The 27,325-nt window shown below is 40.0% G+C and overlaps 2 protein-coding genes across 5 annotated transcripts; both read left to right on the top strand.

Annotated features, from left to right (window-relative positions):
• The first annotated feature begins 893 nt into the window (after positions 1-893).
• Positions 894-17,999, top strand: LOC105030288 (protein FAM117A). 4 transcript variants are annotated; one of them, XM_010904036.3, is made up of 9 exons: positions 894-964; positions 1,455-1,575; positions 1,932-2,074; positions 3,464-3,559; positions 7,105-7,224; positions 9,868-9,996; positions 10,574-10,730; positions 14,622-14,790; positions 15,015-17,999. In XM_010904036.3, exons 2-9 carry the CDS (start codon positions 1,455-1,457, stop codon positions 15,265-15,267), a joined length of 1,188 nt encoding a protein of 395 aa, XP_010902338.1. In that variant the 5' UTR covers positions 894-964; the 3' UTR covers positions 15,268-17,999. The 4 variants fall into 4 exon arrangements, with proteins under 4 accessions (XP_010902338.1, XP_019902530.1, XP_019902529.1 ...); XM_020046971.2 differs by having other exon boundaries at positions 924-1,566; XM_020046970.2 differs by having other exon boundaries at positions 924-1,575.
• Positions 18,000-19,924: 1,925 nt separating this feature from the next.
• On the top strand, positions 19,925-27,325 carry LOC105030294 (cytochrome c oxidase subunit NDUFA4). The gene is made up of 4 exons (XM_010904047.5): positions 19,925-20,094; positions 26,127-26,215; positions 26,375-26,435; positions 26,965-27,325. Exons 1-4 carry the CDS (start codon positions 20,050-20,052, stop codon positions 27,019-27,021), a joined length of 252 nt encoding a protein of 83 aa, XP_010902349.1. The 5' UTR covers positions 19,925-20,049; the 3' UTR covers positions 27,022-27,325.

Here is a 27,325-nt window from a genome sequence, read left to right as displayed (position 1 = left end):
CCTTGCAGTGGCTTAGAAAGCTGGACCACCCTGGGCAAACAACCTCAAAGTTTTGGGAGGTCTCTTATATGTTGTACTAATTTCCTGTCACAACACATTTTAAGAGTTTTAAGAGCAAAAACACAGAACATGTAATATAGTGACCATGACCATTCTGTGATAATGCTCATTCACACCCTCCGATTGCAGGGAGACCAATTTGACAGCCTTTTATCTCTAAAGTTGGTTGAAATGCCAGTTGAACCACTGCTCCAGGGTCAGCTTTGCTTACTTCCCTGTAGATTACCCTTTCATTTGAGATGAGTAAATCTGATTTAGAGTCTGTGGTTAGAGGCTGCTTGGTTGGAGTGTTATCTGTATCCACTTTTTGGTCCCACCATTGGCACTCCCTCTCTAACAGGCATAGGGGCAGTTATCTCCCACAATGCACAATGTCACACACCACCCATGTTCCACAATCGCTCTTCGGCGTCGGTACATGCAGAAGAGCGACACAGACAGACACTGTGGTGTTATTACAAAAAAGTTAACTTATTGAGGTTAATGAATGGATGAGTAGATAGATCAATGGATGAGTAGAAAGATGGGTGAAAGGATGGATGTAATATGAAGACTTGCACATAGTGAAATCTGAATATATTTTGGTTGAAAGTTATATTAAACAACAATATTGAAATGAAACAAGAGTGAGTAGCAGATGCTGAATGATAGTCCAGCATGATTAGTACAACAAAAACACGTTCGTCAGAATGAATTGGTTGGCAACAAATAATATTTTCTGTCAAAGTGATAGATTGATTGTGAATTGCCCAATGGACTTATGGTAATACATTTTGTTAACCAACCAAATGTAAGATTGAATTCTGGACCCACCCAGTATAATTAAATGCACAGGAGCGTGAAAGTTGTCTGAGTATGCGTGAATCAAGAACGCAAGGAACTCATCGGAGGGCACATCAACTTGGTGACCAAACTAAGTTCCACTGCTTATTATTATGATGTTGTAGATATTGTTTATGGATTACATACACTAATGATATGTCGTTTAATAACCTACTGAGGTTGGAAAGCTTTCTTGGTGGTTAAACGGACTCAAATAAGTAAATATCGTCACAAAGGAACTACACTGTTTTGGCTGGCTAGCTAACTCGCACGAGCAAGGCAGCAATTAAAGATTTATCACCGGTTAACTTCAGCTAACGACATATTTCCAAGCTGTAGATATAGCCTTTTAGCTTGCACTTTAGTCGTTAAAGACTTTACTTATTTACCTAGTAAATGGGGGAAAAAAGTGAAGTAGCTTAAAACTGAGAAGGAAGAGGTAGCCACTGCTGTAGCTAGAGTGAAACCTCCCACTAGAAGTTCTAGAAATTAGGAATCAAAGACTTAAAAGTTTAAAGAACTTGCCAACTAGCTAGGTACTGTAAACCTTGATTTACCTTCGTCTTGGGAAGATGTCTTGCCGTAGCGGAGTCGGACTGACCCGGGGAGCCACTTCTGGTCCACAGCCCCTGAGAGCAACAGTTCCCTTTCAACTGCACAAACCACAGACCAGCTTGAGAAATGGCAAGTCAGGTATGGTACACACAACTGATATTAAATATACAAGTAGCTTACTACATGTATTTAAGTGTTATATATAAATCCCCATTAATATGGAACATTTCTTCCCAACTCAAGGTAATGTAAATGAATAGTTGATGTCTTAAAATACCAGCTCCTGTCTCTTTTATTATGGTAACTGCATTCAAAAACCATGCTTTTATCCAACAGAACAATTTGTCAAATGCCTGTGGAATTGGATAAAAGCCTGACCATTTGTAGGAATGGAGATTGTTGAAACAACTGAGCTAGTTATCCTCCTGAATAGGTAAAAAAAAAAAAAAACACTGATCTGTATTAAGATTCTCCTAATCTCTTGTTGTTATCAGAGAAGACCAAAGCACGACAGGTGACCCCTGGGATGCGACGGACAATGTCTCTGGATGCCATTGTGGGTCCCTACCTACAGGGCCACTGGCCCAAAGAGCCAGAAGTCCAGGCAAGCCTCTGCAGGAAGGACCAATCCACCCAGGTGATTAACCTTACATTAAATTCTCTGACAATATATTTTGAATATTTTCTCCAGTTCAAGTACTGGGATGGGGAGACATCATGTTGTTTGGTTGTGCATGCCCTCTGTCCAAGGGAAGTTACAGATCTCCTTCAACTTGAGCTTTGTTAAGAGTGTTTATGTATATGTAGGTAGAGTAATAACACAAGGCACCTGAACAGACTACACCTATATGATTTCACTCACATTTTAGGGTTACTAATAACAAGCGTAAGTTACCTGTCAAAGTTTATGTCCGGCCTTTGGTGTGGTTGCATTAAGGGGGGGTGTGGGGTTGTAGCAGGGAACCAAGTGAGTGAAAAGGCTGGTGGTGAGAAAGGAGGGGAGTGTTGGGTGGTTCTGCTCTATTACGGAGTGAGAAAACCGCAGCAGCTTTAACAGGCTAGGAGTCAGCTGACACATCCTTTTTCCGTCACACATCAGGCTGCACCCATCCTCTGCTTGTTGTCTGCAGGGACGAGCCTCTTGCCCACATCCTCTCCCTCTTTGTTTCTATAGCTGTCTGGGCTATGAGTCAGAATCACCTTTAATCGTTTAAATGTACATGCTGCAATTTCAGTTGGTTTAAAGACAACTTGTATGGACAGAATACACAGTCTGTAATGTTAACCAACAGTCATTCAGTGATGGGAATAGGGCTGGGTGATAAAACCATATAAATGTTTATGGTTAAAAAGAGGTTGATGATAAACTTGAGTTAAAAAGTGTAGTTTTGTCTATTTTTCCTCAAGCTAGAACTTTGAAAATACAACTTGTGAAAGGTTGAACAGCCATTTTGGAGAAATGGAAGCCAGGCATGAAGAAATTATTATTGCCCTGCATAGGATACAGTATGTTGCCATCAAGGGGATCAGGTGGCAGTGTTTTGGGCATGTTCTAAAAGAGAGAATTTGGAGGGTTGATTGCTGTATTTTTGTGTGTGTGTGTGTGTGTGTGTGGGGGGGGGGGGGGATCACTGAACTGATTTTGCTAGGCTTTCTTAATGTTCCTGTTAAGTTTTTTTTAAACACATTGTGATGCAATACTGCACTATTAATGTGAAACCTAGACCAGCTGTCTTCTCACTTGTCATGTATGCGTATATTTCAGCATCACTGCGGGTGAAATAGAGACTCTAGGTGCCAAATATTTAGGTAGTTTGCATTATACAGTTGTATGGCATGATTGAGGAATAAAATTATCAAATTCAAATCATGTAAATTGATTGTTATATGTTGTGAAATGATATGCTTTTAAAATGAAAATGTCGATCAGGTTTTTTTGGAAAGCTAGGCGTCTAAAGCTGTTGTTAACAAAGCATGAGACAAATACAAATGGGGTTGTTTGACACTTCTTCTCTTAATCCTCCAGACCCCTGACTCGTGGTCAGACAAGGCTGAGAGAAGGAGAGGCCGCGGGGTGCACAAACGCTCAGCGTCATGGGGCAGTGCAGAGCACCTACGAGAGGCATGTACAGAACTGACACCTACTCACATCACATTAAACAGCCAGTGTTTGTGTATGTATGTAACAGTAAGAATGCAAAGCTTTTTATTATCAAAAGGCCCGATGTAGTGCGGCGAGACACCTTGTAATTCGCAAGTTATTTTCACACATTGCTTTTCTGTGGTCCTCTATGACTCGGAAAGCATCCCATTTATTAGGCTACCCAAGAAGTAAATTAGGATGACAGGGGACACATGGTCTTATCCCTAGTATTCCTAGCAGTTGGCCATGTAACACTATTATTTGTTTATGCTGCTGAAACAATTTTATGACCAAACTATTGGTCAGTTTAGAGATGAAATAGAATGTTTGAAAGCACGTTATTTCTTATTCTGATTAGGAAGAAGTGACAAGGTATTTTTTTGTCTATTGTCTAATTCACAATTATGGCGGAGCCAGGATGTGTGTTGTAGCAACTCCACAGCAAGTGCATGAAGTTTGCCTTTTTACACTATCACACTGCTTTCTCAGGAAATGTATACCAGCATACATGCAAAAGGTGAATACATTCCCCAGCCTGCAACCTCATTTGTGTTGGCTGGTGTTCAACATACTAGAAGTAGTCGCTAAGATGAGTCAAAGCAGTCTGCTAGTCAAAGATGAGTCTGCTATTTAATTTCATCGCACGATTTATTGGAACAATTGGCACTGTCTGTATTCCTGCCACGCTGGTTTTCATCTGCAAAATGTCTATTTGGTGAGAACACTGCTGGGGAATAGAAACTGTTCTGTCACATATGTCTCCACTTGGATGAAATATTAGCTGCAGTCATGAATCATTCTTACATTTATGACATTCTAGGGCTGACCCCATTCAATCGACTAATCGATTGTTTGATCAGTAGACTGTTGGTCAACTAAGATTTTTTTTTTTTTAGTTGAGCAGTCGCTTAGCCACATAAAATCAGAGTTACACCTGTACAAGTCCTTTGCTGAGGGCATTGGGATGGCTTAATCCGTCCCTCAAAATAATGAATATGCTAGTGAAATTATTGTATATGGTTATAGTGTGTAAGAAAACAGTGCAACATTAATGAAAAGTAATGTTATTTTCTAACAAGCGTGTTTCCGGTATTATTATCGTGTGTTAAACCTATCCTAACATCAAACATCCCTTTTAATTTCTGCTGTCCTTTTTGTACACATCACATGAGGGCAGTTGTATCCAAACATTTCTCTTTTGCACAGATTCCCACTTGTCTAGCAGTTGTGGTACAGAGGCGTTCTCCAACACTTGAGCAGTACGCGCATTTGTCCACGGTGGCTATCGGTTGAGGTCTTTGGCTCTTAAATTATAGTCTCCTGTGTGTCATTTAATTGACACACTCTGCTGTTATTCAAGTTAAACAATACTTTTAATTTATTGTTGGATTTCACTTCTCATGATTACAACATGGTAGTAACATTCAACAACATCAGGATAAACATGAAAAGTAACGTTATAGCTGCTGAATCTGGGGAAGCCCAGCTGCTGCGTGAGTCATGTTTAAATACTTTTGGTAAACTTGTCAATGCCCCACTACTTTTTGGTTCCATCTATTTTAATCTAACAGTGCCTTGAAGCACTGCGGGAACAACTTGGTTTTATTAAAAGGGAATAACATTTGTCTAAGTTCATAAATCGCTTGAAGTAATTGTTGGACTGTCTCTATGCGTGCAACTCTTTCACTCAGGGAGCATCATATGGTTAATGCTCTCCCCATCTAATGTGATAAAACTTATTCACTTTGACAATCATCATATCACAAAGGTTCTTTCACAACAAAAATTTAAAATTTTGGAACCCTAGTTGATTGTGGTTTGTACCATACACATTTAATGTGATATCAGTTTTTAATTTGGCATTTCTACCCACCTCCATAAATGGCTCATGGGCTTACAATGTTTTATTTTGATTAGTCAGAGCTCGGTGGTGTTTCTGCAACCATGATGCATGTGTATTGCCCTCTGTTTGTGTTAGGTAGCAGGAAAACCATGTTATCTTTTTTGTCCATTTGCCATGTCATTGTGACCTAATTTGTTGTTCCTCACTAAAAAGGGTCAATATGTACGATTTTGACTGTACTACTAGCATTGAAATTAGCAAAAGTTACCAGTAGATATCTGCAGTTAATGTTTTAGATTAATGTTTAATTTTTTTTCTTTCTACCAAATCAATCAGTGACTGAAATATTCCCCATTGTAACTTTCTCGCTGGTCCGCCTGTCAGTTTACATTGACTTGTAATCTCCTTATACTGGCTTTAGACACTTGGTGTACTATCCTTAGAACCCTAAACCAGCCTGGACTAGCTTGTACTAGACTTGTCTGGTTCAGTAAGGGAAAACGAGGAGACAAGTCGTGTTATTGTTTAAAAGCAGGATTCTACACAGTGCCCTTTCCATTAATTTCATTTGTTAAATGTCCATCCTTTTCAAACCTGCAGAAAATGTGCTAGGTCATGTAGTTGGCCAATTGTCTTTGCAAGCTATCGATAGCTGGAGTCGGCTAAGCGTAGATGTTTTGACCTTCTCTAACCAACTAACCTTGGTTAATCACATGTTACTGACACATTATAGGCTACATTTAATTGATGGACCATGTCCAGTGTTTCCCCTACTTTATTCCAAACAGTGGGGGGGTGAGTTGCAGGCTGACACCGGCATCAACGACACAAGGCACAATGCATGAAATGCTAAAAGGTCCTCCCTGTACACCAGTCTACCTTGCTTGATCTTCATTTTTGTATTGTAGATGTTCGCTCAATAACTTAAGCTCTAACCATTTTGCAGTGTGCTACACCTTTTAATATTATTTAACGTATATAAATTATTATTTAAAATGCGGTACTGTTGCTGTCGAATCTGTTTTCCAGCATGACTGTAATCCATTGTAGCTATTGTGTTGTGACAGTTGATTAGCTTGCTTGCTCAGACAATGGCTACCTTCTTCATATCAAAGTCACAGCCCCTTACAGAAAGATCAACACGAACGTGCACAGACACAGCAAGTTAGGATTCCTCTGACCTCTCACTAGCTTGCTACTCCAAATGTCAGGTGCAGGATGTTGTTCTGCTCTGATGCATGGTGCAATGGTAGCGGCGCCTCACATTTTATTAGCAGCGGGCCACCGCTGTTATAATTAGAGGGAAACACTGATGTCATTAGCCTGTTAAGTTAATCTGATTACTTCAGTTAGTCTTGTTAACAGGCTAACTTTCAGGGGATTAAGTAGATTTCTCAACATTAGTGTTTCACTTTATTTTTCATTTGTAGTGGTTGGGAGAGTAGTAAGAGAATTTTTCCTGGATAAGTTTTGACTGAAATGCCAACATAAAGCTCTCCCAACCACAAATACCAACATAAACATAAAGTGCTTAATCCTTGCAAGATTCTAAAATAAGTATTGGTACATTAAGAAATGTACATGCAAATGACGGCAATGAAACTGTTACACATTTTTTCCCTTACAAATTTTTATTCACTTGCACAGCCATGTGTGTTTAACTAATCTCTTCCCCTCACAGATGGCCAAACTGAAACATCAGCTGCAGCATCAGTGTCTGAAATCTGGGGTCTCAGGGGGCCACGAAAGGGTCTGCCACCACAACTACCTCTTGGAGAACTACTCCCCCGTCATCACACAGGTATCACACCCGCTCCATCACAGGTGGTCTCTGTCTGGCGTCTGTTGACTGTTCTGGATTGTCTGACTCACTGTAGTCATGTTTAAAGAAAAATAGCACCGATAAGCAGCACACAAAAAACATTTATTGTCATTGTTAGGGTTGTTTCAATCATTAAAATAAGTGACTATAATAAATATTATTCAAAATGTAATTATTCAGCATGTTTAGTCAATTGGTTAATTGTTGGCAAATTGTTTTCATTTCTTAAATGCTGCACTGGGGTCCTGTCTGATTTGCTCTTGCAAGACTAATTGTGTGTTTGGGAATGAAATTGGGTTGCATTCTAAAAACTCTAAGGCCATGACATACATTTTCATATTTAAATAGACTTGCTGCATTTACCCGAAACATCTCCATCTTCCAAAACCACACACTTTCTCTATACCTATCTGCTGCAGTGCAGCTTGAGTAGCCAAACAAGCCAACAATCTGTCACATTTTTGCAGTTGACAGTCTTCAGTTGAATTGCAGGTGAATGGGTAAAGCAGAGATAGTAACGTTTGTAATTAAGGAAAATGCATTTTGATGGAACCGAAACAAACCTGCACTTCCTGCAGAAGTTGAATTAAAACAACTGTACTTCATAATGGGGTGAAGAAAGGAAGGTTTTGTAAGGTATCACCAGCCCAATTTCCTGCATTCTAGAGTACTTTAAGGCAGTCTGTGTTCTGAAAATGTTGCTATCCAGACCCTGGCTGTTGATTAAAATGTGCAGGGCGTGCAACAATACACCCCCTAAATCGTCAACCAGTTGATTGGTTGAATTAAGTCAGCTATAGTCAGACCGTGTTTTGTTGTCTGGGACGGCCTGATTTTATGTGAAGTGAACATGTTCTAACAGTTAAGTTGTTATATGTTTGATCTTAGTCTCTTAAAACCACACCCCCATCACTTTGTGGTGGACCACACATACAGTTAATAAGCAAAGCAACATATCACAGGAAGTGAATCAAATTGCTGACTAGTGAGGTAACAGTAATGTGACGATATCATTATGCACTTCTGCTTTCTGCACAGCTGTAGAACATTGTGATGCCGGTGTCAGTCTGAATTGGGTTGGCATCCATTGCAGCTGAGCTTGTTTTAAAGGTCTTGCAAATGTAAAGGATAATAAGCTTTGGTTAATGCTTAAGTCCTGGTATACCCATTTTTTTTTTTTTTTTTTATTTTTTTTTTTACTGTTTGGTACATATTGAAATTCTATAGACCGTAACCCATTTATGCTGCATGGCTGTCCTTGAGCAAGGAGAGAAGGAAGTGTGAGCTGGTTCAGAAGCAAGCATCTTAAATCTTTTGATGTGAAGACATCACATAAGCACACGAAGTGAAGTGAAAATAGGCCAAACCTTGGTTTGAAGAGTCATTATGAAATCTGTGAGCACATGCTGTAGTCTTCACTGATTGTCCAGGCTCTCATTGTTTTGTGCTACAGGAAGTTACTCTTAATCAGCTTTTGAAGTACATGACCGTTCAAAGTTTGGGACTCCCTTTTTCCAGTTTTTATTGAAATTTAAGCAGTTGAAATCCCTTAAAATCTGAAATGGTACATTTGCCTCTTACTTTTGTACAGCTCTAAAAATGTGCATTTCAAAGTTGAACCCTTGAAAGTTGATGCTAACATTCCAATAGGTGTCCCATCTTTTGTTGATTATTTACAAATCCTTAGTCTGTATAGAAGCAGTTTTGGAACAGACTGTTTCAGCACTCTCATAAGCATTATTTTGCAGTATTGTACTGCAGGGAGTAGTATATTGATATCATAATGGCAAGACAAAGGCAAATTAAATGGGAAGACCGAGATCATTATAACCCTTATATGTAGGTATTTATTTTTAGAGAAATTGCAAAGAAAGCCAAGGTGTCAGTTTCCTACACCACGCCAGGCTGGGTGTCTGTAAAAGCACTGTAACAACTGCTGATGTAAATGGGGGGCTTTATAAAATGCATTTGATTGATAGTGGACTACTGAGGCCTGGAAGTAGGAGAAATCTTCAGTTCATCATGCAGGCTTTTTGTATGAGTAGGTGAAAGAATGAGTCCAGTGTGTGACACCAACATTCAAACATTGAGGAAGCGTGATGGTCTGGGGCTCTTTTGCTGGACCCAGAGGTGGTGACTTGCACAGAGGGAGTGGCAACCTGAGCAAAAATGGCTACTGCAATATTTTGCAGCACCATTCAAGACCCTCTGGTGTACGCCTAGTTGGTTAGGGGTTCATCCTACATCAAGATAATGACTCAAAACATACCTCTAGGCATTGTCAGAACTAGCTTAGAAGAAAAGAACAAGATGGTAGGCTTAATGACCTGGGCAATAACGGCACTGAAGGATGCAGGCAAAGCAACCAACAAGTGCAACATGTGTGGAAACATCTGCAACAGTGTTAGGAAGAACCTCTAAACAATATTAGATTTCCATTGTAGAAAGAATGCCACCAGTGTGCTTGGCTATTATAAACAAAACGATGCCATGATTTGTAATTTCAGAGTACATTCAGACCTGAAACTGTGTGAATTGATATAAAAACTGGAAAAATGTAGGTGTTCTGAAACTTGACCGGCGGTGTATGAATTCACTGATGCTACTGTTTCTCTCTTTCAGACCCAGCCTGTGACTAATTCACTCATGCCACTGTACAAGTTGACCCCACCTCTGCACCGAAGTGTGGAGGGCCTCAATCAGGAGCTGGAGGGCATGTTTGTGTGCCAGCTGCCCCACCACCAGCGCAGAGTGAGACATTACATGTTTACATTGGGCTCATTTACAGTGGAGCCCTACAATGCACACATCAAACATTTTCTATTTGTATTGAGACTCCCTCTGGTGACCAAACCTGTTTTCTGACATAGTTCCTGGATTTTCACTGATAGCAGCTGAAGAGACAGCCATGCTTGTGTCCATACAGGCCTAAACAGGCCTTGCAGATTAAACTGCTACTCCGCGTTATGACCTGCCGTACAACTCCTGCTTGCAATGATTCATCTTTTACTGTGAGGCAGTGACATGTTTTTAATATGGCTGATTCTAATATATAAAAGTTCGACTTGTTGCTTTTTTGATTGAAATTACAAAATCTGAAGACCATGTCTTCCAGGACACGTTAAATCAGTGTAATTGTTTTATCTGGGGATCCTTTTTGGTGGAGTAGAAATTTTCATTGTGCCCCCACCCCAAATCAAATCAAGCTTTAACATGGGTAAATTAAGATTTGTGTGATATCCCTGCCTGAGAAAGTCAGTGTGGTGGGACAAGGAAACCCTGCAGACTTCCCCAGTGTAACTGGCGACTATAATTTCTTTCTTCGTAGATTCTGGAGGTTCCAGATGGCCACAGGGCTCCAGTTCCACTACAGAGTTGCATCAGTGGTTCCCAGAGCGAACCTTCCGCCATGCCTCCCTCCTCTACGCCGTCACCCTCCACATCCCCTGATTCTGGAGAAGATCTACCTTTGAATCTTGACCCAGGTCAGTTTCCCTTGTATAGCTCTGTAATATGGTAAAATCAATGAAAGTACTGTAGTGAAGAAACCCCTTGGAAAATGTTTCTGGACTTATGTACCTGGGAAATCTTTAGTCTTTGAACTACTTTGCACTGCTTCATAGTGGGATATAAGAACATTTGTAGTTCTGTCTTTAGATTGCATTGTAAAGCTCTGTGTTGTTAAGATAAACATATAACCGCATCAGAGAGGCCAGTGAGCATTTGGAGTAATTAACATATTAACCTGTTTTATATTGGTTGATTACAATGGTGGAAATTGTTCAGCTTTCCAAAATCAAAGTACATTGTTTGTTATAAACTTGAATCCTGAATGCTTTTTAACTGAAAGCCTGGGTTTGAGATTTGATAATCAATAAGTCTGTCAACTTATTAATAAGTCTGTCAACCGCTTGATAGCCGTAATAAAACAAATACAAAGCATGTGCAAAAAATTAATGGTTTTATGAAGTGCATGTAGCAGCAGATGTTTTACAATGCTGTTTTACTCAAGTTTGGAAGTTACTATTCTAACCCTAACTGTTGATAAATAATGAACAAAATAGAAAATGATGTAAAATAGTATGTAGTAACACAAAATGGTATACTTACGTGAAGTCCGCCAGAATTGCTATAAGGGAATCAGGAAGCCCGCTCTATTTTTAACCAACTCCATGCGCATAAATTGCCCAACAGTTTGGTTATGCTGCAAATTCAGTGTTTCTCTTTTCTCTCACAAGAGTGGTGCTCCACCGCTGCAAAATTCTAACGAACCACCACAGAAAAACGATAGCTGCAGTTTTGAGTGGAGAAGAGCCCCATAGGTGGAGCTCTGCTCCTATTGGTTCACCCTAGCTGCTAGCCTGAAAAATGTGAATGTACGCACTCTGCGTCAGACAGTGAGTGCAGCAGCACGTATATTAGGAGAGCAATCCCACCATTCGTCCTCCCGCAAAAAACTTAATGCAACTCTGGGGGTCTGCTCAGGGCCTTAAGCCCTATGGGGCTCTGCTCCACTCATAGAACTGGAGTTACAAAACATGGTAACTTTTTTCCATTTTTGTGGAGCCACGTAGTGCCGAAATGTACTCCCTGACATACCTACCATACCCAAATTCAGGTAAAGTCCAGCTAACACCGAGCACTGCACATCCCACTGAAAATGCACAGCAGTGGCATCAGTTGTGTCCACGGCACCACCACGGATGTTATATGACAAGAGGGCAGCCATACAGGGTACCGCTGTAACTTTTGCAGGAGTCTCAGGGGATCCATGTAATGTGCCGCCGACATGAGACCCAACAGGGACATGACCGAGTGCACTGTGACTGAAACGACAGAGGGCTGTCAAAAGCTCTGTTCTCATGCGTCCAATACTCACGCCCTCATGGGGACTGTTTACCTAGAGACCCAGATGTACGATCTGCTGGCTTGGGCACGGAGCACTGTTTTTCCAATTCACTACAAATGCTAACCACAACAGGTATTCTTAAATAATTAAAACATTTTTCTCAAGCTGCGTGTAGTTTACCATCACACACACATCAGAGCAGAGCAATGTCCTGCACCTGACGTTTGGAGAATCACGCATTTGCTGAGTGAGGTCAGAGAAACAGCCAAGTGCGTGTGTGGCTGTCTGTGTGCACGCGTGTCTGTGTGGATCTGCCTGTAAAATCAATTTAAAACCTCATCTGAGAGACAACCAAAGGGTGAGTAGATACTGTAGTATTGTCACATCAGCAGATCAGCTTGCACTCAGACTGTCTGAATGTCCTTTATAACTATAGGAGATAAGCCTCATGGAGGCAACATTACAGATTCGGCAGCAACAATACATGACTTCAGTTTGCCTACGAGACTGTTTAGAAAAACGCTGAAATGTAAGCAATACAATGAGTACATTATGAATACAATGAGTACATTATGAATACAATGAGTACATTATGAATACAATGAGTACATTATGAATACAATGAGTACATTATGAATACAATGAGTACATTATGAATACAATGAGTACATTAGAAGGAAAAACATTATTTTGGAAATCTACCAAACCGCATAAGATTTTACTATTATAACCAGTTTAAATTATACCTAGAATATTTTCCTTGAATAGGCCATTTGTAATGTCATCTGAAGTTGTGCGTGCACACATACAAATTTAGGTCTGGAAATAATTTGACACTGACTTTTATTTAGACTTTTTACCAAAATATATTCAGGTTACAGTTAAATAATGAATACGGCCTTAAAGTCCACTCTCTGCTTTAATTTGAGGGTATTCACATCCTAATTGGAGGAAGGGTTTAGGAATTACAGCAGTTGTCCAAAAGTAATTGGACAATTGACTCAAAAGCTGTTTCATGGACCGATGTGGCCTATTTCTTTGTTAGTTCTTCAATTAAACAGGTAAAAGGTCTGGAGTAGATTCCAGGTGTGGCATTCACATTTGGGAGCTGTTGCTGTGAACCCACAACATGAGGCAGTGTGATGGCATGGGCATGCATGGCTTCCAATGGCACTGGGTCACTAGTGTGACCGAAGAGAGAAGCAGACAAATTAATTCTGCAGTGTATAGGGATATATTGTCTGCTCAGATTCAGCCAAATTCAGCAAAGTTGATTGGATGGCGCTTCTTTACAGATGGACAATGACCCAAAACATACTTTAAAAGCAACCCATGAGTCTTTTAAGCTAAAGAAATTGAATATACTGCAATGGCCAAGTCAATCACTGGATATCAACCCGATGGAGCATGCATCTTGCTGAAGATGAAACTTAAGGCAGAAAGACCCACGAACAAACAACTGAAGACAACTGCAGTAAAGGCGTGGCAAAGCATCACAAAGGGAGGAAACCCATGTCCATACATCCCAGACTTCAAGCGTCATTGCCTGCAAAAGATTCTCAACAAGCATTTAAAAATGAAAATTGTATTTATGACTGTGTTGATTTGTCCAATTACATTTGAGACTGTGTATGAAAATGGTTGCAATTCCTAAACGTTTCATACAATTTTTGTTCAACCCCTAGAATTAAAGCTGAAAGTCTGCATTTCAATTGCATCTTGGTTGTTTCATTTCAAATCCATGTACAGAGCCAAAATTATGAAAATTGTGTCCAAATATTTCCGGACTTAACTGTATATGTATTGTCACCGACTTCAGTGGGCAAATGCTCAACTTTAATGGCCGCAGGCACGCTGGATAAGTATATCTTCAAGGATCAATTAATCAAATGTGTCTATAAAGCCCAGCAGTTGTCACAGTGCTTTTACAAAACACCCAGCCTGAGGATGAATCCTGGTTTCAACTGTATCAGGCAGATGGCAGACTGTGGGTGAACGTTGATGGAGTTGGGGTTATGTCACCAACAGACACATGCCAAGACAATGGCCCTTTGAATGTGCTGAGATACCGTGACAAGATCTTAGGCCCTTCGGTTTCTGCCATTGCCTCATGTTTCAACAGGATCTAGCACGATCTCCAGGATCTACACAAATCCTGGAAGCTGAAAATGTCTCTGTTCATCCATGGGCTGCATACTCTCCAGACATGTCATGCATTGTGCCTGTTTGGGATGCTCTGGATCATGGCACAACAGCGTGTTTAGATTTCTGCCAGGAACCGAACACAAGGAGTGGGACAATATTCCAATGGGCTGAATTCTTCTGTAACAGCTATGTGGGCAGGACTGAAGTTCGTTACTAGGCAATGTGTGGAGAATTGTCATTGAAATATTCTTAACCTGCCTGTGCTCAATTCACTCATCAAATTCACTAGCTGCAGTTTTTTTGCGTGAATGAAAGTGTTATTGATAGGTCCAAGTTCTAGATTCCTATTTATTAATGTAAGATATGTTTTTCACCTCTTCAGCTGTGACAGACGGTATGGAGCGGTGTCTCCTGTCTCTGACTTCCTCCCAGGGTGGTTGGGAGGCTCCCCCCTTGCTGATCTCCTCTTCTCCCCGGCCCAACAAGAGCTACTGCTTCCAGAGGGAGCCCCCGGAGGGCTGTGAGAAGATTCGAGTGTGTGAGGAGGCCAGGTAAGCAAACAATTTTATGTGCATTAAGTGCTTAAACAGGTAAATTTACAGAATTCTACTTAAGGGTAGAAATTTGCTTAACACTTACTGTTACACATGGCTTCATACATTCTGTCTGCACCTGCTTATCCAGTTGTTGGAGACTGCGGAGTACAATATCAAGTTTATAAACACATTTGCACAGCTTGGTATCCAGCTCCTATATCAGCCTTTCTGTTTCACAGCATTCCACGCCAAGCCAAGTCCTCACTCTCCTCCTGCCCCGACCCGAACAAGGTGAACTTCACTCCACACGGCGGTTCTGCCTTCTGCCCTGTCAGCCTGCTCAAGCCCCTGCTTCCATCGATGGACCTGCTCTTCCGCAGCCTTGCAGTGTCTCCAGCCAATGGCTGCTTTGGCCAAGGCACAGCCCACCACCAATCCCCCTCGCCTGGTTTCCTTGGCCCTCAACCTGATTCTTCCACCACTGCCATGTAAAAAAATAAAAATAAAAAGGGTTTCCTATAAGAGGAGATTGTCAAGGAAGTGGTATGCTTTGAAAAATGCATTCGTATGTATCATGAGGATATCTTGGGTACCCTGCCCCTCCAGCCTCATCAGTTGTTACAAGAAAAGAAAAGTCTGAAGAGGTTTCATAGATGGCCTTTTACCAACCATGGTCCAGTTATGTAAGCGATTGCAAACTGGTTACTATTGACCAAAAGTGGAAGGGAATTCTTTTTTTTTCTTTTTTTACAGTTTTCATGACTACTTCCTGGTTTCCCACCCTAAAAGAGTGGTCCATTTCAGTTTAGATTTATTTTTTCAACATGGTGTCTTTGCTCTGACTGACTTTTACTACATACTTGTTTTGAAGAACCACAACACCAGCTGTCCTTAGGCCTTAAACAATGTTTACCTACCACGGTTGCTGCCTGTCTGAAAAATCTCTACTGAGGCAAGCCTACTTTTATAGAAAGGACAATTTTATTTTGGGTTCAATGAGTTTTGAATAGCAACATAATTTGGCTTTGTGTTAGTTGGTACGTAGTGCAGTGTCATTGGATTGTCAATCACTATAGTAGTTTTTGCAGCAATTGCTGACCTTGCAGTGGAGACTAACCTCCACTATCTTATGATGCTTAAAAGACAATGTATTCTTTTCAGCATTTGGCACAATGAAGGTGTTCTAAGGCTGTTATTTGAGCAAATTACTAATCGTCTTTTAATCTCAGGATGTGGAATTACTTTGATTCTTATGGTTTTTCTAGGTCAGTGCTTCACCGCTCGTGTTCAGCACATTGAACTTTCATTTTGGATTTTAAGAGCCTGTGTTGGTCCCTTTTTAAAGGTTAATTTCATGTGTTCTCTGTCTTGGAATGAAAGTTGTCTTCAGATCTTTGATTTTCTGTTCCAAATAGAAAAAGGCTGCTGTCAAAAAAATTATTTAAGTTACAAAAAATAGAGGCAAACAACATTTTCGGCGATTGGGTGGCTTTTAGTATTTAAATATATTTATAAAGACTTTTCAATTAAATGTATTTTTAACATTAACTTCCATGACACACAGAGGATCTTTCTTTTGTAGCCCCTCTTACAATCTTATTTTCTGATACAAAGCTTGACAAATCAGTTTGCCACATTTCTGTTAAATGGAATATAGTATTTTACAAATTACCCTTTTCTTGCATGCTTTAAATTATTTTTCTGAAAGCCTTGTTTGTGTAGGTAAAAAGATTGGTCAGTAAGACCAGACAATGTACCGTTTAGCTCTACTTTTCCTTATGACTTATTCCTATATTTAATGAAATGTTTGTAATATTTTGGTGCCATGTTTACTGCCTTTTTCTACAGTTTGTACATATGATAATCAGAGCGTAACTATTGTAGGTTTGTGTTAATATGTTCATAGTTCTGTGATAAATCTCAACGCTGACTACCTAAGCAGGCATAGTGTATAGTATCTTGTTGGTAGCAACATGTTAATATTCTTGGATTTGTTTCTTCAACCAAGCTTGAATATTTTTATTTCATTAAGAATGTTTGCACAAAGTTGATCGCTATGTTTCTATTAGCAAATTCTATTTTTCTATGTTTTTGTTTGTAACAGTATTTTTTGTGAATGAATGTATTTTGGTACTTCAGTTATCTGCAACATAAGCTAAAGAAAAAAAAAAGTATGTTTAGATTGACTTCCCTTACCCATCTGTCTGTGTTAATGTTCGGGACTGATGAGCAAAATCTATGGGGGATTCTAATGCACTTGAAGCAGTAGGCTTTTAGCGGTAGCAGTATTTTGTTTTTTGTATAGTTGCCATTGAATGTCTACACACCCCTTGCACAGTCACCTTTTGTCTGCCTTACCATTTAAATAAAGGTGTATTGTTTCTAAACAACCTATTGTAAAGACAAATTAAGGTGTTTTGTCACCAATAGTTAGTACTTGGTGGAAGCACCATTCAAAGTAATTAAACCTGTAAATAATGCTGTATACAAGTTTATACCACCTTGTCAGCAATCAATATTTGAAGCTATGTATGCTTGGCTGGGAGGCATTGATTGACTGCAGTATTTAAACCTTGTCTGATTTGGGTCTGGACCATTTAGGAAATACTTGTATTTGAGCATTGTTTTCAGAGGACTACTATAGGATTTACTCAACTTTTTACCTGGACTTTGATCCTTCTATAATTCCATTCATCCATATATACTTTCCCTGGTGGGATCAAGTGTATCCATAGCATGATGCTAACACCTTAAATAATGATTTGGCCTGAATCGAGAACTGTTGGTTCTATACATGAACAATAAAGTGGATGTCAGGATAAAAATAAGTGACTGGGGCAAGGCCTAGGAAAAAGGTACATACATATCATATGATTTAATGTTAAGGCAAAAGATGCATCGGAAGGGCATTGTGAGGGAAAGGCATCAAAATGTAAAGACAGTAAGGGGTGTGTATACTTTCAAAATGCACTGAAACTACACAGAATTGATTGATATGGTTGTTATTGAAGGTGTTTCCCTTATATTGCGCCTTGCATTTTTTCTATATGAATGCACATGCATTTCCATATAGGTCATGCTATTCAATTGAAACTCAATTCTTTCCCAGGGAAGCTAGAATTTGGCAAACAAGGCCAGTGGTAATATGAATCTGAGGGGAAATTAAGGGGAGCTGTCAGCTCAGGTTCTTCTATGTAATTTTTTTTGTCTGCATAAATATATATTGTAGAAAAAACCCACTGGTCTCATAGAATTCATTTTTAAGTTTGGGTGTTATTTTGGTCTTGTACCTCAGTCTCTCAATCTTGTAAGCTGTACCTCAATCTCACCATGCCGCATGGTCTAGGCTAACAGGCTATTTTGGTCTTGAACTGGTTTTATTGAGCCAAATCAATTGCTCAACTAGGAACTATATGCTGTTTTCATAAATGAGTGGAGGAACATAATGATTGCAGATGCTTCCATATGGGTCTACTGCATGATCCAATTGAGCAATTGGCATCTTATCATACTGTGGCATGTATGAAAATGCTGAGCAACCCCAGTTGACCTTGATTTTGGTGACTTTGAAATAGGTTTCATTATTGGGGTACAGGTGGCAGGAGCATCAATCACAACGACTGCTCAACTGGACATTGTTTCAGTAGGAATTTGACACGCCTCTAAGCATGTCAATGAAAAATATTTGTATTCACTGCTCCGAAAAACGTTAATATGGATATTCTGCTGCAAATAATCTCGTTTGTGTACTTTCGTCAACCAGAAGCCCCGCAGTCGTGATCACAAATATTGATCACCTATAGTCCTTCAGGATTTCAGCAGCAGCCCTAACTAATTATACTTGATCTTTTTCTGTTGTTTACAAGTCTACAACACATAAACCAATCCAGTTCGAAGTCTATCCATGTCACTCCCCTCCCCAAGAGAGAGAGAGCGAGCGAGCCCGGGAGAGAGGCGCCGGTTGCACTTACCATGCTCCCAATAAAGTCATTATGCACTTGGATTGCATTGAAGACGCATTCAGTTGCTACCAGCAATTGTTTTGAGAAAAAAGAAATGGCCAAATGGCAAAAGAAGTGGAATAAATGATTATGGAGAGCGAGGATGGTGAAAATGGGTCTGAACATTCAGGCGATGAAAAGTATCAGGATGGAATCGACCCATTTGTAAAATAGGGTAAGTTTAGCTGTTGTTTATTATTTTGCATTGTTTTAGTGGAATTACTAGGCCTATTTAATAACTTGATACAACAGTAAGGTAGCCAGTGGTCAAATGTGCGCCTATGCTGTGTTGTGTAGAGTGTCACTGTGGATACAACCATCCAAAGAAGGACTGGACACAACCCTGTTCTAATCTCCACCACTTCCAGATATGGCACATGTAGGGAATTACAAAGGAAATAAAGGCACCCCATTAAACAAAAATCCTCAGAGGTAAAAAAAAAAAAAAAAAAAGGGACTGCCATCTAGTGGTGGATTCTGGTAGTACAATATGACAGATTAAGTTCAGTGGCCCCATATGGGCATTTTCAATGATTATCAGGATTTGTGAGAGAAAAATGAATGTGGATGAGAGTAGACAATATGCCATGTTCATTTTCTTTATAAATTCAAAACCATTCAACCTGTAGTTATTCTGAACCCCTGGGGGATATCCGAATGTAATGTAAAACAGGCTACCTATTATATTTTACTATTTTATTTCAATATAAAACCAAAATATGTGCACTTGCGTTTTTATATTTTTATGACTATTTCACATTATTACTGAGAACTACACTTGAGAACTACACAGAGAGGGATATTATAGTAGGGTGACAGTGCATAAACCAGTGTGTGGTGAGATAAGTGTCAGGTGGGAAAGCTATGATGCTAAATTAATCAACAATTGTTAAACGGTTTACTCTTTAGAGATAATTCATAAACATTTCTGAAGAGTTTTACAATATTGGTGGGCTAATAATGGGTAACTAAAAGAAATCAGACCCAATTAATCCCTCTAGCTTTCACATCCATTAGGTTGTGAGAAGGATACTAGGAGAGCAAACTACAACTGTAAAAGAACTAAGGGAAATTGTCTCAAATGCTGTAAAGGCATTTATAGTACTTAATCGTCCTCTGTTGTGCGATTGGTTGACAGTAAAATAGGTGGACTCTGTCGTAGACCAGCCCGTCTTGACAGCACATTTTGCTTCCTGGAGCGCGTTTGGTTATCCATTATTATTATCATTATAAAAGCCGATTTTTTAAGCAAAAGGGATCATCTACCGCAACGATGGTGATTGCTTTCGTGACAAAGACACTGAAAAACCATCCAGCAGTAAGTGTCCCCAATGTGGATTTTATGTTTTTTGATAACCTAGGATGACATTGAAACGTGTCTTTCGGACTTCTACGGGCTGTGGGCTATTGGCACTGATCAGTAAAAGAGGAAATTAAGTTGACTTCACAATTTTATGAGATTACTGTAGGCTATAAGTCGCTGAAGCATTCGGGCACACGTTTTGTTAGTTTTTATCAGCTACAATAAAAAAATATCGATTAGGTTATCATGATTACATGTATTTTTTTATTAAAGTAAAATGTACTCATAGCATACAGAAAACATGGGTAGCTTCAGTTTTATTTTTTGACTCACATTCGCTAATTTAGTGTTGAGCCTGGTTTATACAGACGTGCGCGTTATACAGGTTTGTTGTAGTATATGTTATCCAAAAACGATTTTAAGGTTTTTATAGGATCAACATTTCTAGTAAATCTATTACATACTATTGCTTCTATGTTTTCCGTATATTGGGTTATAGAGCCTAGGAGAGGCGGAAAGATGAACTAAATATCTTATTTAGGCAAAAATTCACCTATAATGTGTACACTTTTTTTAACCAAAATATCAACAATATCGAGGTATTGATTAGACTAAATTGGGGCAGAAGCAATGTAACATCAAAGAAAGGCTATATTCATACGACCAGCCATGTGTGATTGTCCCATGTGCACGTATGCACTTGTAGCCGATATCATTTCGTGAAGACTAGAGACATTATTTTCGCTTTGGTTGTTTAATACCTGTGTCGTTCTATTGGCATTTTAGCGTAGTCTATAACGTGTTGTGTGATTGGTTGGCAGTAAAAGAGGGGAATTTAGACAGACCAATCTTGACTAAAAACAACCATACTTACGCACTGTCTTGTTTCATGGAACGTGTCCACACCCAAACGGTTGGTTGTATTAATAAAACCGGTATTTTGTGGCCGAACGGATCATCTAGCTACAGCTACAATGTTGGTTTCTATTATGTCCGAGATTCGGAAAACACACGAATCTTTAAGTCTTCCCATCATTAGTATGGTTTTTAAAATTCGTATAACCTTCTAATGACTTTGACGCGTGATTTTCGGTTTCAGAGCAGTGGTGGTGGCTCAGAAATCAATCACTCTTTTTATAGATATCAGTCAACAATGATAAATTGTAGAATAACTAGAATATTTTGGGAGATACTGTAGGTGGCTACGATTGTGGATCCTTGCCCATTTAGGTACATTCAATAGATGTCTTCTGCCCAATGTCATCAGGCACTTGCTTTTAAACTGACATTTCCTGGACTACTACAGTATGATGGTGATTTTATATATACAGTGGAGAGAACAAGTATTTGATACACTGACGATTTTGCAGGTTTTCCTACTTACAAAGCATGTAAAAGTCGGTCATTTTTATCATAGGTACTTTTCAACTGTGAGTGACCGAATCTAAAACAAAAATCCAGAAAATCACATTGTATGATTTAAGTAATTAATTAGCATTTTATTGCATGACATAAGTATTTGGTACATCAGAAAAGCAGAACTTAATATTTGGTACTGAAACCTTTGTTTGCAATTACAGAGATCATACGTTTCCTGTAGTTCTTGACCAGGTTTGCACACACTGCAGCAGGGATTTTGGCGCACTCCTTCATACAGACCTTCTCCAGATCCTTCAGGTTTCAGGGCTGTCGCTGTGCAATACGGACTTTCAGCTCCCTCCAAAGGTTTTCTATTGGGTTCAGGTCTGGAGACTGGCTAGGCCACTCCAGGACCTTGAAATGCTTCTTACGGAGCCACTCCTTAGTTGCCCTGGCTGTGTGTTTCGGGTCATTGTCATGCTGGAAGACCCAGCCAAGATCCATCTTCAATGCTCTAACTGAGGGAAGGAGGTTGTTGGCCAAGATCTTGCGAAACATGGCCCCATCCATTACAATGCAGTCGTCCTGTCCCCTTTGCAGAAAAGCATCCCTAAAGAATGATGTTTCCACCTCCATGCTTCACAGTTGGGATGGTGTTCTTGGGATTGTACTCATCCTTCTTTTTCCTCCAAACAAGGCAAGTGGAGTTTAGACCAAAAAGCTCTATTTTTGTCTCATCAGACCACATTACCTTCTCCCATTCCTCCTTTGGATCATCCAGATGGTCATTGGCAAACCTGAGACAGACCTGGACATGCGCTGGCTTGAGCAGGGGGACCTTGCGTGCGCTGCAGGATTGTAATCCATGACGGCGTAGGGTGTTACTAATGGTTTTCTTTGAGACTGTGGTCCCAGCTCTCTTCAGGTCATTGACCAGGTCCTGCCGTGTAGTCCTGGGCTGATCCCTCACCTTCCTCATGATCATTGATGCCCCACGAGGTGAGATCTTGCATGGAGCCCCAAACAGAGGGAGATTGGCCATCATCTTGAACTTCTTTCATTTTCTAATATTTGCGCCAACAGTTGTTGTCTTCTCACCAAACTGCGTGCCTATTGTCCTGTAGCCCATCCCAGCCTTGTGCAGGTCTACAATTTTATCCCTGATGTCCTTACACAGCTCTCTGGTCTTGGCCATTGTGGAGAGGTTGGAGTCTGTTTGACTGAGTGTGTGGACAGGTGTCTTTTATACAGGTAATGAGTGGAGAACAGAAGGGCTTCTTAAAGAAAAACTAACAGGTCCGTGAGAGCCGGAATTCTTACTGGTTGGTAGGTGATCAAATACTTATGTCATTCAAATAAAATGCAAATTTATTATTTAAAAATCATAAAATGTAAAATTTTTGATTCTGTCTCTCACAGTTGAAGTGTACCTATGATCAAAATTACAGACCTCTACATGCTTTGTAAGTAGGAAAACCTGCAAAATTGGCAGTGTATCAAATACTTGTTCTCCCCACTGTATGTACATTACAGGCCAAAAGTCTGGACACACCTTCTCATTCAATGTGTTTTCTTTATTTTCATGACTATTTACATTGTAGATTCTCACTGAAGGCATCAAAACTATGAATGAACACATATGGAATTATGTACTTAACAAAAAAGTGTGAAATAACAGAAAACCACCACCCTTAGTGTTCTCTCAATGAGCTTCATGAGGTAGTCACCTGAAATGGTTTTCACTTCACAGGTGTGCCTTGTCAGGGTTAAGTAGTGGAATTCTTTCCCTTATTAATGGGGTTGGGACCATCAGTTGTGTTGTGCAGAAGTCACGTTGATACACAGCCGACAGCCCTATTAGACAACTGTTAGAATTCATATTATGGCAAGAACCAATCAGCTAAGTAAAGAGAAACGAGTGGCCATCATTACTTTAACAAATTAAGGTCAGTCAGTCCGGAAAATTGCGAGAACTTTGAATGTGTCCCCAAGTGCAGTCGCAAAAACAATAAAGCGCTACAACGAAACTAGCTCACATGAGGACCGCCCCAGGAAAGGAAGACCAAGAGTCACCTCTGCTGCTGAGGATAAGTTCCTCCGAGTCACCAGCCTCAGAAATCGCAGGTTAACAGCAGCTCAGATTAGAGACCAGCTGAATGCCACGCAGAGTTCTAGCAGCAGACAGATCTCTAGAACAACTGTTAAGAGGAGACTGCGCGAATCAGGCTTTCATGGTCAAGTAGCTGCTAGGAAACCACTGCTAAGGAGAGGCAACAAGCTGAAGAGATTTGTTTGGGCCAAGAAACACAAGGAATGGACATTAGACCAGGAAATCTGTGCTTTGGTCTGATGAGTCCAAATTTGAGGTGAACGGATGGATTCTACATGCCTGGTTCCCCCCGTGAAGCATGGAGGAGGAGGTGTGATGGTGTGGGGGTGCTTTGCTGGTGACACTGTTGGGGATTTACTCAAAATTGAAGGCATACTGAACCAGCATGGCTACCACAGCATCCTGCAGCGACATGCCATCCCATCCGGTTTGCGTTAAGTTGGACCATCATTTATTTTTCAACAGGACAATGACCCCAAACACACCTCCAGGCTGTGTATGGCTATTTGACCGAGAAGGAGAGTGATGGAGTGCTGCGCCATATGACCTGGCCTCCACAGTCACCGGACCTGAAACCAATCGAGATGGTTTGGGGTGAGCTGGACCACAGAGTGAAGACAAAAGGGCCAACAAGTGCTACGCATCTCTGGGAACTCCTTCAAGACTGTTGGAAAACCATTTCAGGTGATTACCTCTTGAAGCTCATCAAGAGAATGCCAAGAGTGTGCAAAGCAGTAATCAGAGCAAAGGGTGGCTACTTTGAAGAAACTAGAATATAAGACATGTTTTCAGTTATTTCACACTTTTTTGTTAAGTACATAATTCCACATTTGTTCATTCATAGTTTTGATGCCTTCAGTGAGAATCTACAATGTAAATAGTCATGAAAATAAAGGAAAGGCATTGAATGAGAAGGTGTGTCCAAACTTTTGGTCTGTATTCGATATGTATTGTAATGGGGAGAGACACTGGGAATGGACACAGGCTGTGTTTAGGGCCCTGGCTGGCATTTTACTATCAAAAGATTGCAAGGGGAGGAGGTGAGGGAGAAATCAAACCCCCTTTTTGGGGTGGGCATGTTAGTTAACCGTTGTCATGCAGCCTTGCCTGCTTTATCTGCTCTTGTTTTGCTCTCTGCCTGGAGCTGTTCCCTGGGAAGCCTTAAATGCCTCCTCTGACAAGGTCCCAGGGGGAAGCATGTGTGTAGGGGAAGGCTGGCTCAGCTGGTAGCTTCCAGAATCTTCTAGATGATTTGACGCTGATTGGGGGGGTAGGACTGCCACATAGGCGTCAAACCACGCCCCTTTGAGAGCGCTTGATACTGCTGGGATGCGGCCTGTTCTCTCGCCTGCTTTGTTTGTGTGCTAGGAGGCTTGTCAGGCACTGCCAAGGTGCCCAACTTTTTCTCATTGGAATTCATAGACTATTTTAAGAAAATCCATGGCACCCGATTTCGTATTATATGTTATGTTACGTCAGGTTATATTACAATGCACTACCAACATGTAAAATACATTACAAATTGTCTAAAACATAACATGTTACGAACGCTATTAAATCAAATCATATTTTACTAACGCTAGACAAACATATCATGTTACGAGCGACATTCAGGTCTGCAGACGGGCATCCTACTCGCTGCTCCCCAACAGGTTTGGGGGAAGAGTAATGGCCCTACCGAGGTTGCTAAAATATGTAAAAAAATGCATTTTAACATTACAGTTAATGTTAAGTATCACAGCACTGGGGTTATGGTTTGGGGCAAGGTTAGAAAATGAAAATTGTTAGGTTATGGTTTGGTTAGGGTTAGGTATCACATCACTGGGATTATGGTTAAGGTTTGGGTTATGGTTAGAAAGAAAATCACTTGTAACATATTGACCTTGTAACACCACTACTCGCCACCTCTAACCAGAAGTTCCTATTCAAAGCAGCGGGTAGTGCACCTATCTGTGAAGCTGAAGGATGTGGGTTCGAAACACAGCCTGCCAATTATAATATTTTCTGGATTATTACTCTGACATTACTTCAACTGACGTAATATATCTTACAAACTTGGCTGTCAAAGATTTACGTACAATAGTCTACGTATTCCAATGAGACCAAGTTGTGTTGCTGGGAGGGCCTGACGAGCCTCCTAGCACCTTGGAATGTTCTGGAAATTAATTGAGTTCATCATTTGAGTATAGTTTTCTGTAGCATATGGTGTTGTTACAATGCTAACGTCGCCAATACACACGTGCATGAGTTGGATTGTTTTTGGAACAAACACTTTTTGCTAATTTATTATTATAATTTTTTTTGTAATGTCTTCCCCCACAGGGACAGGACTAAGTAGAATCACTGTCATACCTCAGTTAGCCATTCACTGCAAAATTTGAAAGGAGGTGGTGCTCATGATATGAGGCACAACTCCCAAAAATATAACTGTGCACAATTGTTGGGGACCAATGGGCATAAAAACATGGATTTTTATTTTGGTATATATTACATCTGCAGAACCATTCGTGTAGGCTTTCATTGTTTTCTGGTTAAATATATTTGCCTGATTCATATTTTATTTTTTCTTGTGCAATAGCTAATCCCGCTTTTGGTTTTCATCAGTGGAGGAACAATTATGTCTGGGACATACCTTGCTCGACTTGCCCTGCGCAACCCTGATGTCTCGTAAGTATTACTGCATCTGAGCAAATAAACTCATTTATCTGTACTTGTACTGTTTAATGACAATACATTTGAATCTAATCTAATCAATGCTTTCAGAATGTATCCACAATGATTGTAATGTGCTGATTGTTATAGATGTAGCATGTCTTATCTTTGCAGATGGGATCGAAAGAACAACCCAGAGCCTTGGAACAACATTGCTCCCAACGAGCAATACAAAGTTAGTATGTGACTATTGTTGGCTGAATGAGGCTTCATTAGTGTTATTTTTGCAGCAGGATATTATGCTGGCAGAACACAGATGTATTTTGGTGGCTTTTATTTTTAAAAATAAAATCAGAGTTAGCACTGCTAGCATAATATTCTGCTGCTAGAAGACCGTAATGAAGCCTCGAATAGTCATCACTACATATTACAGATGGCAAAAAATTATTTACAGCTTGGCTTGGACACACTCCTGTAGTTGTGGGCTTATACTGGACACAGCTAACCCCTTTCAAGATGGATAATGTCTACTCTTCTCTTTGTAGATATTACAATTCACCCTTCTCTATTTTGCCTATTAATGAATTACATTTGATTTAGAAAAGGCAGGTTTTACATCAGAAGCTGTTTCAATGTCTGTCACAGACACATACGTGCTCATTTCAAACACACGTTACAATCTACTTTGCGATGTATCTGTAGAATATCTTATCTGCATAGGTCATTCTTGTATCAAAGTTCATATTTGTTCATGTATTTTGCAGCTCTTTGCAGTCAACATGGACTACTCCAAGCTGAAGAAGGATAGGCCTGACTTCTAGTCTTTCTCACCGCTTTCTTGCTAACACTGACATTGTATTTCAGTTTAAGGGGTCAACACACTTTCATCAGATTCCCGAGTAAATGTGAAGCGTTTTGAATAAGACATGCACTTCACTTTTAGTCATACTGTAGGTTCATTTCCAGTTCAGGGAGGAAAAGAATCGAAGCCATGTAAGGCCTTAAGAATGTAATAATGGGATTAACATCTGCATGGGTGTTTATAATATTAAAACATGCAACCACTAGAAGATACATTTTGTGTTATGTATTGTAAATTATATGACAATAAAAAAAAAAAATCAT

This window comes from Esox lucius, chromosome 5 (assembly GCF_011004845.1).
Source record: "Esox lucius isolate fEsoLuc1 chromosome 5, fEsoLuc1.pri, whole genome shotgun sequence".
In the NCBI taxonomy this organism is placed as follows: Eukaryota; Metazoa; Chordata; class Actinopteri; order Esociformes; family Esocidae; genus Esox; species Esox lucius.
Note: the sequence above shows the minus strand (reverse complement) of the source record. Positions and strands in the feature narration are given on the sequence as shown.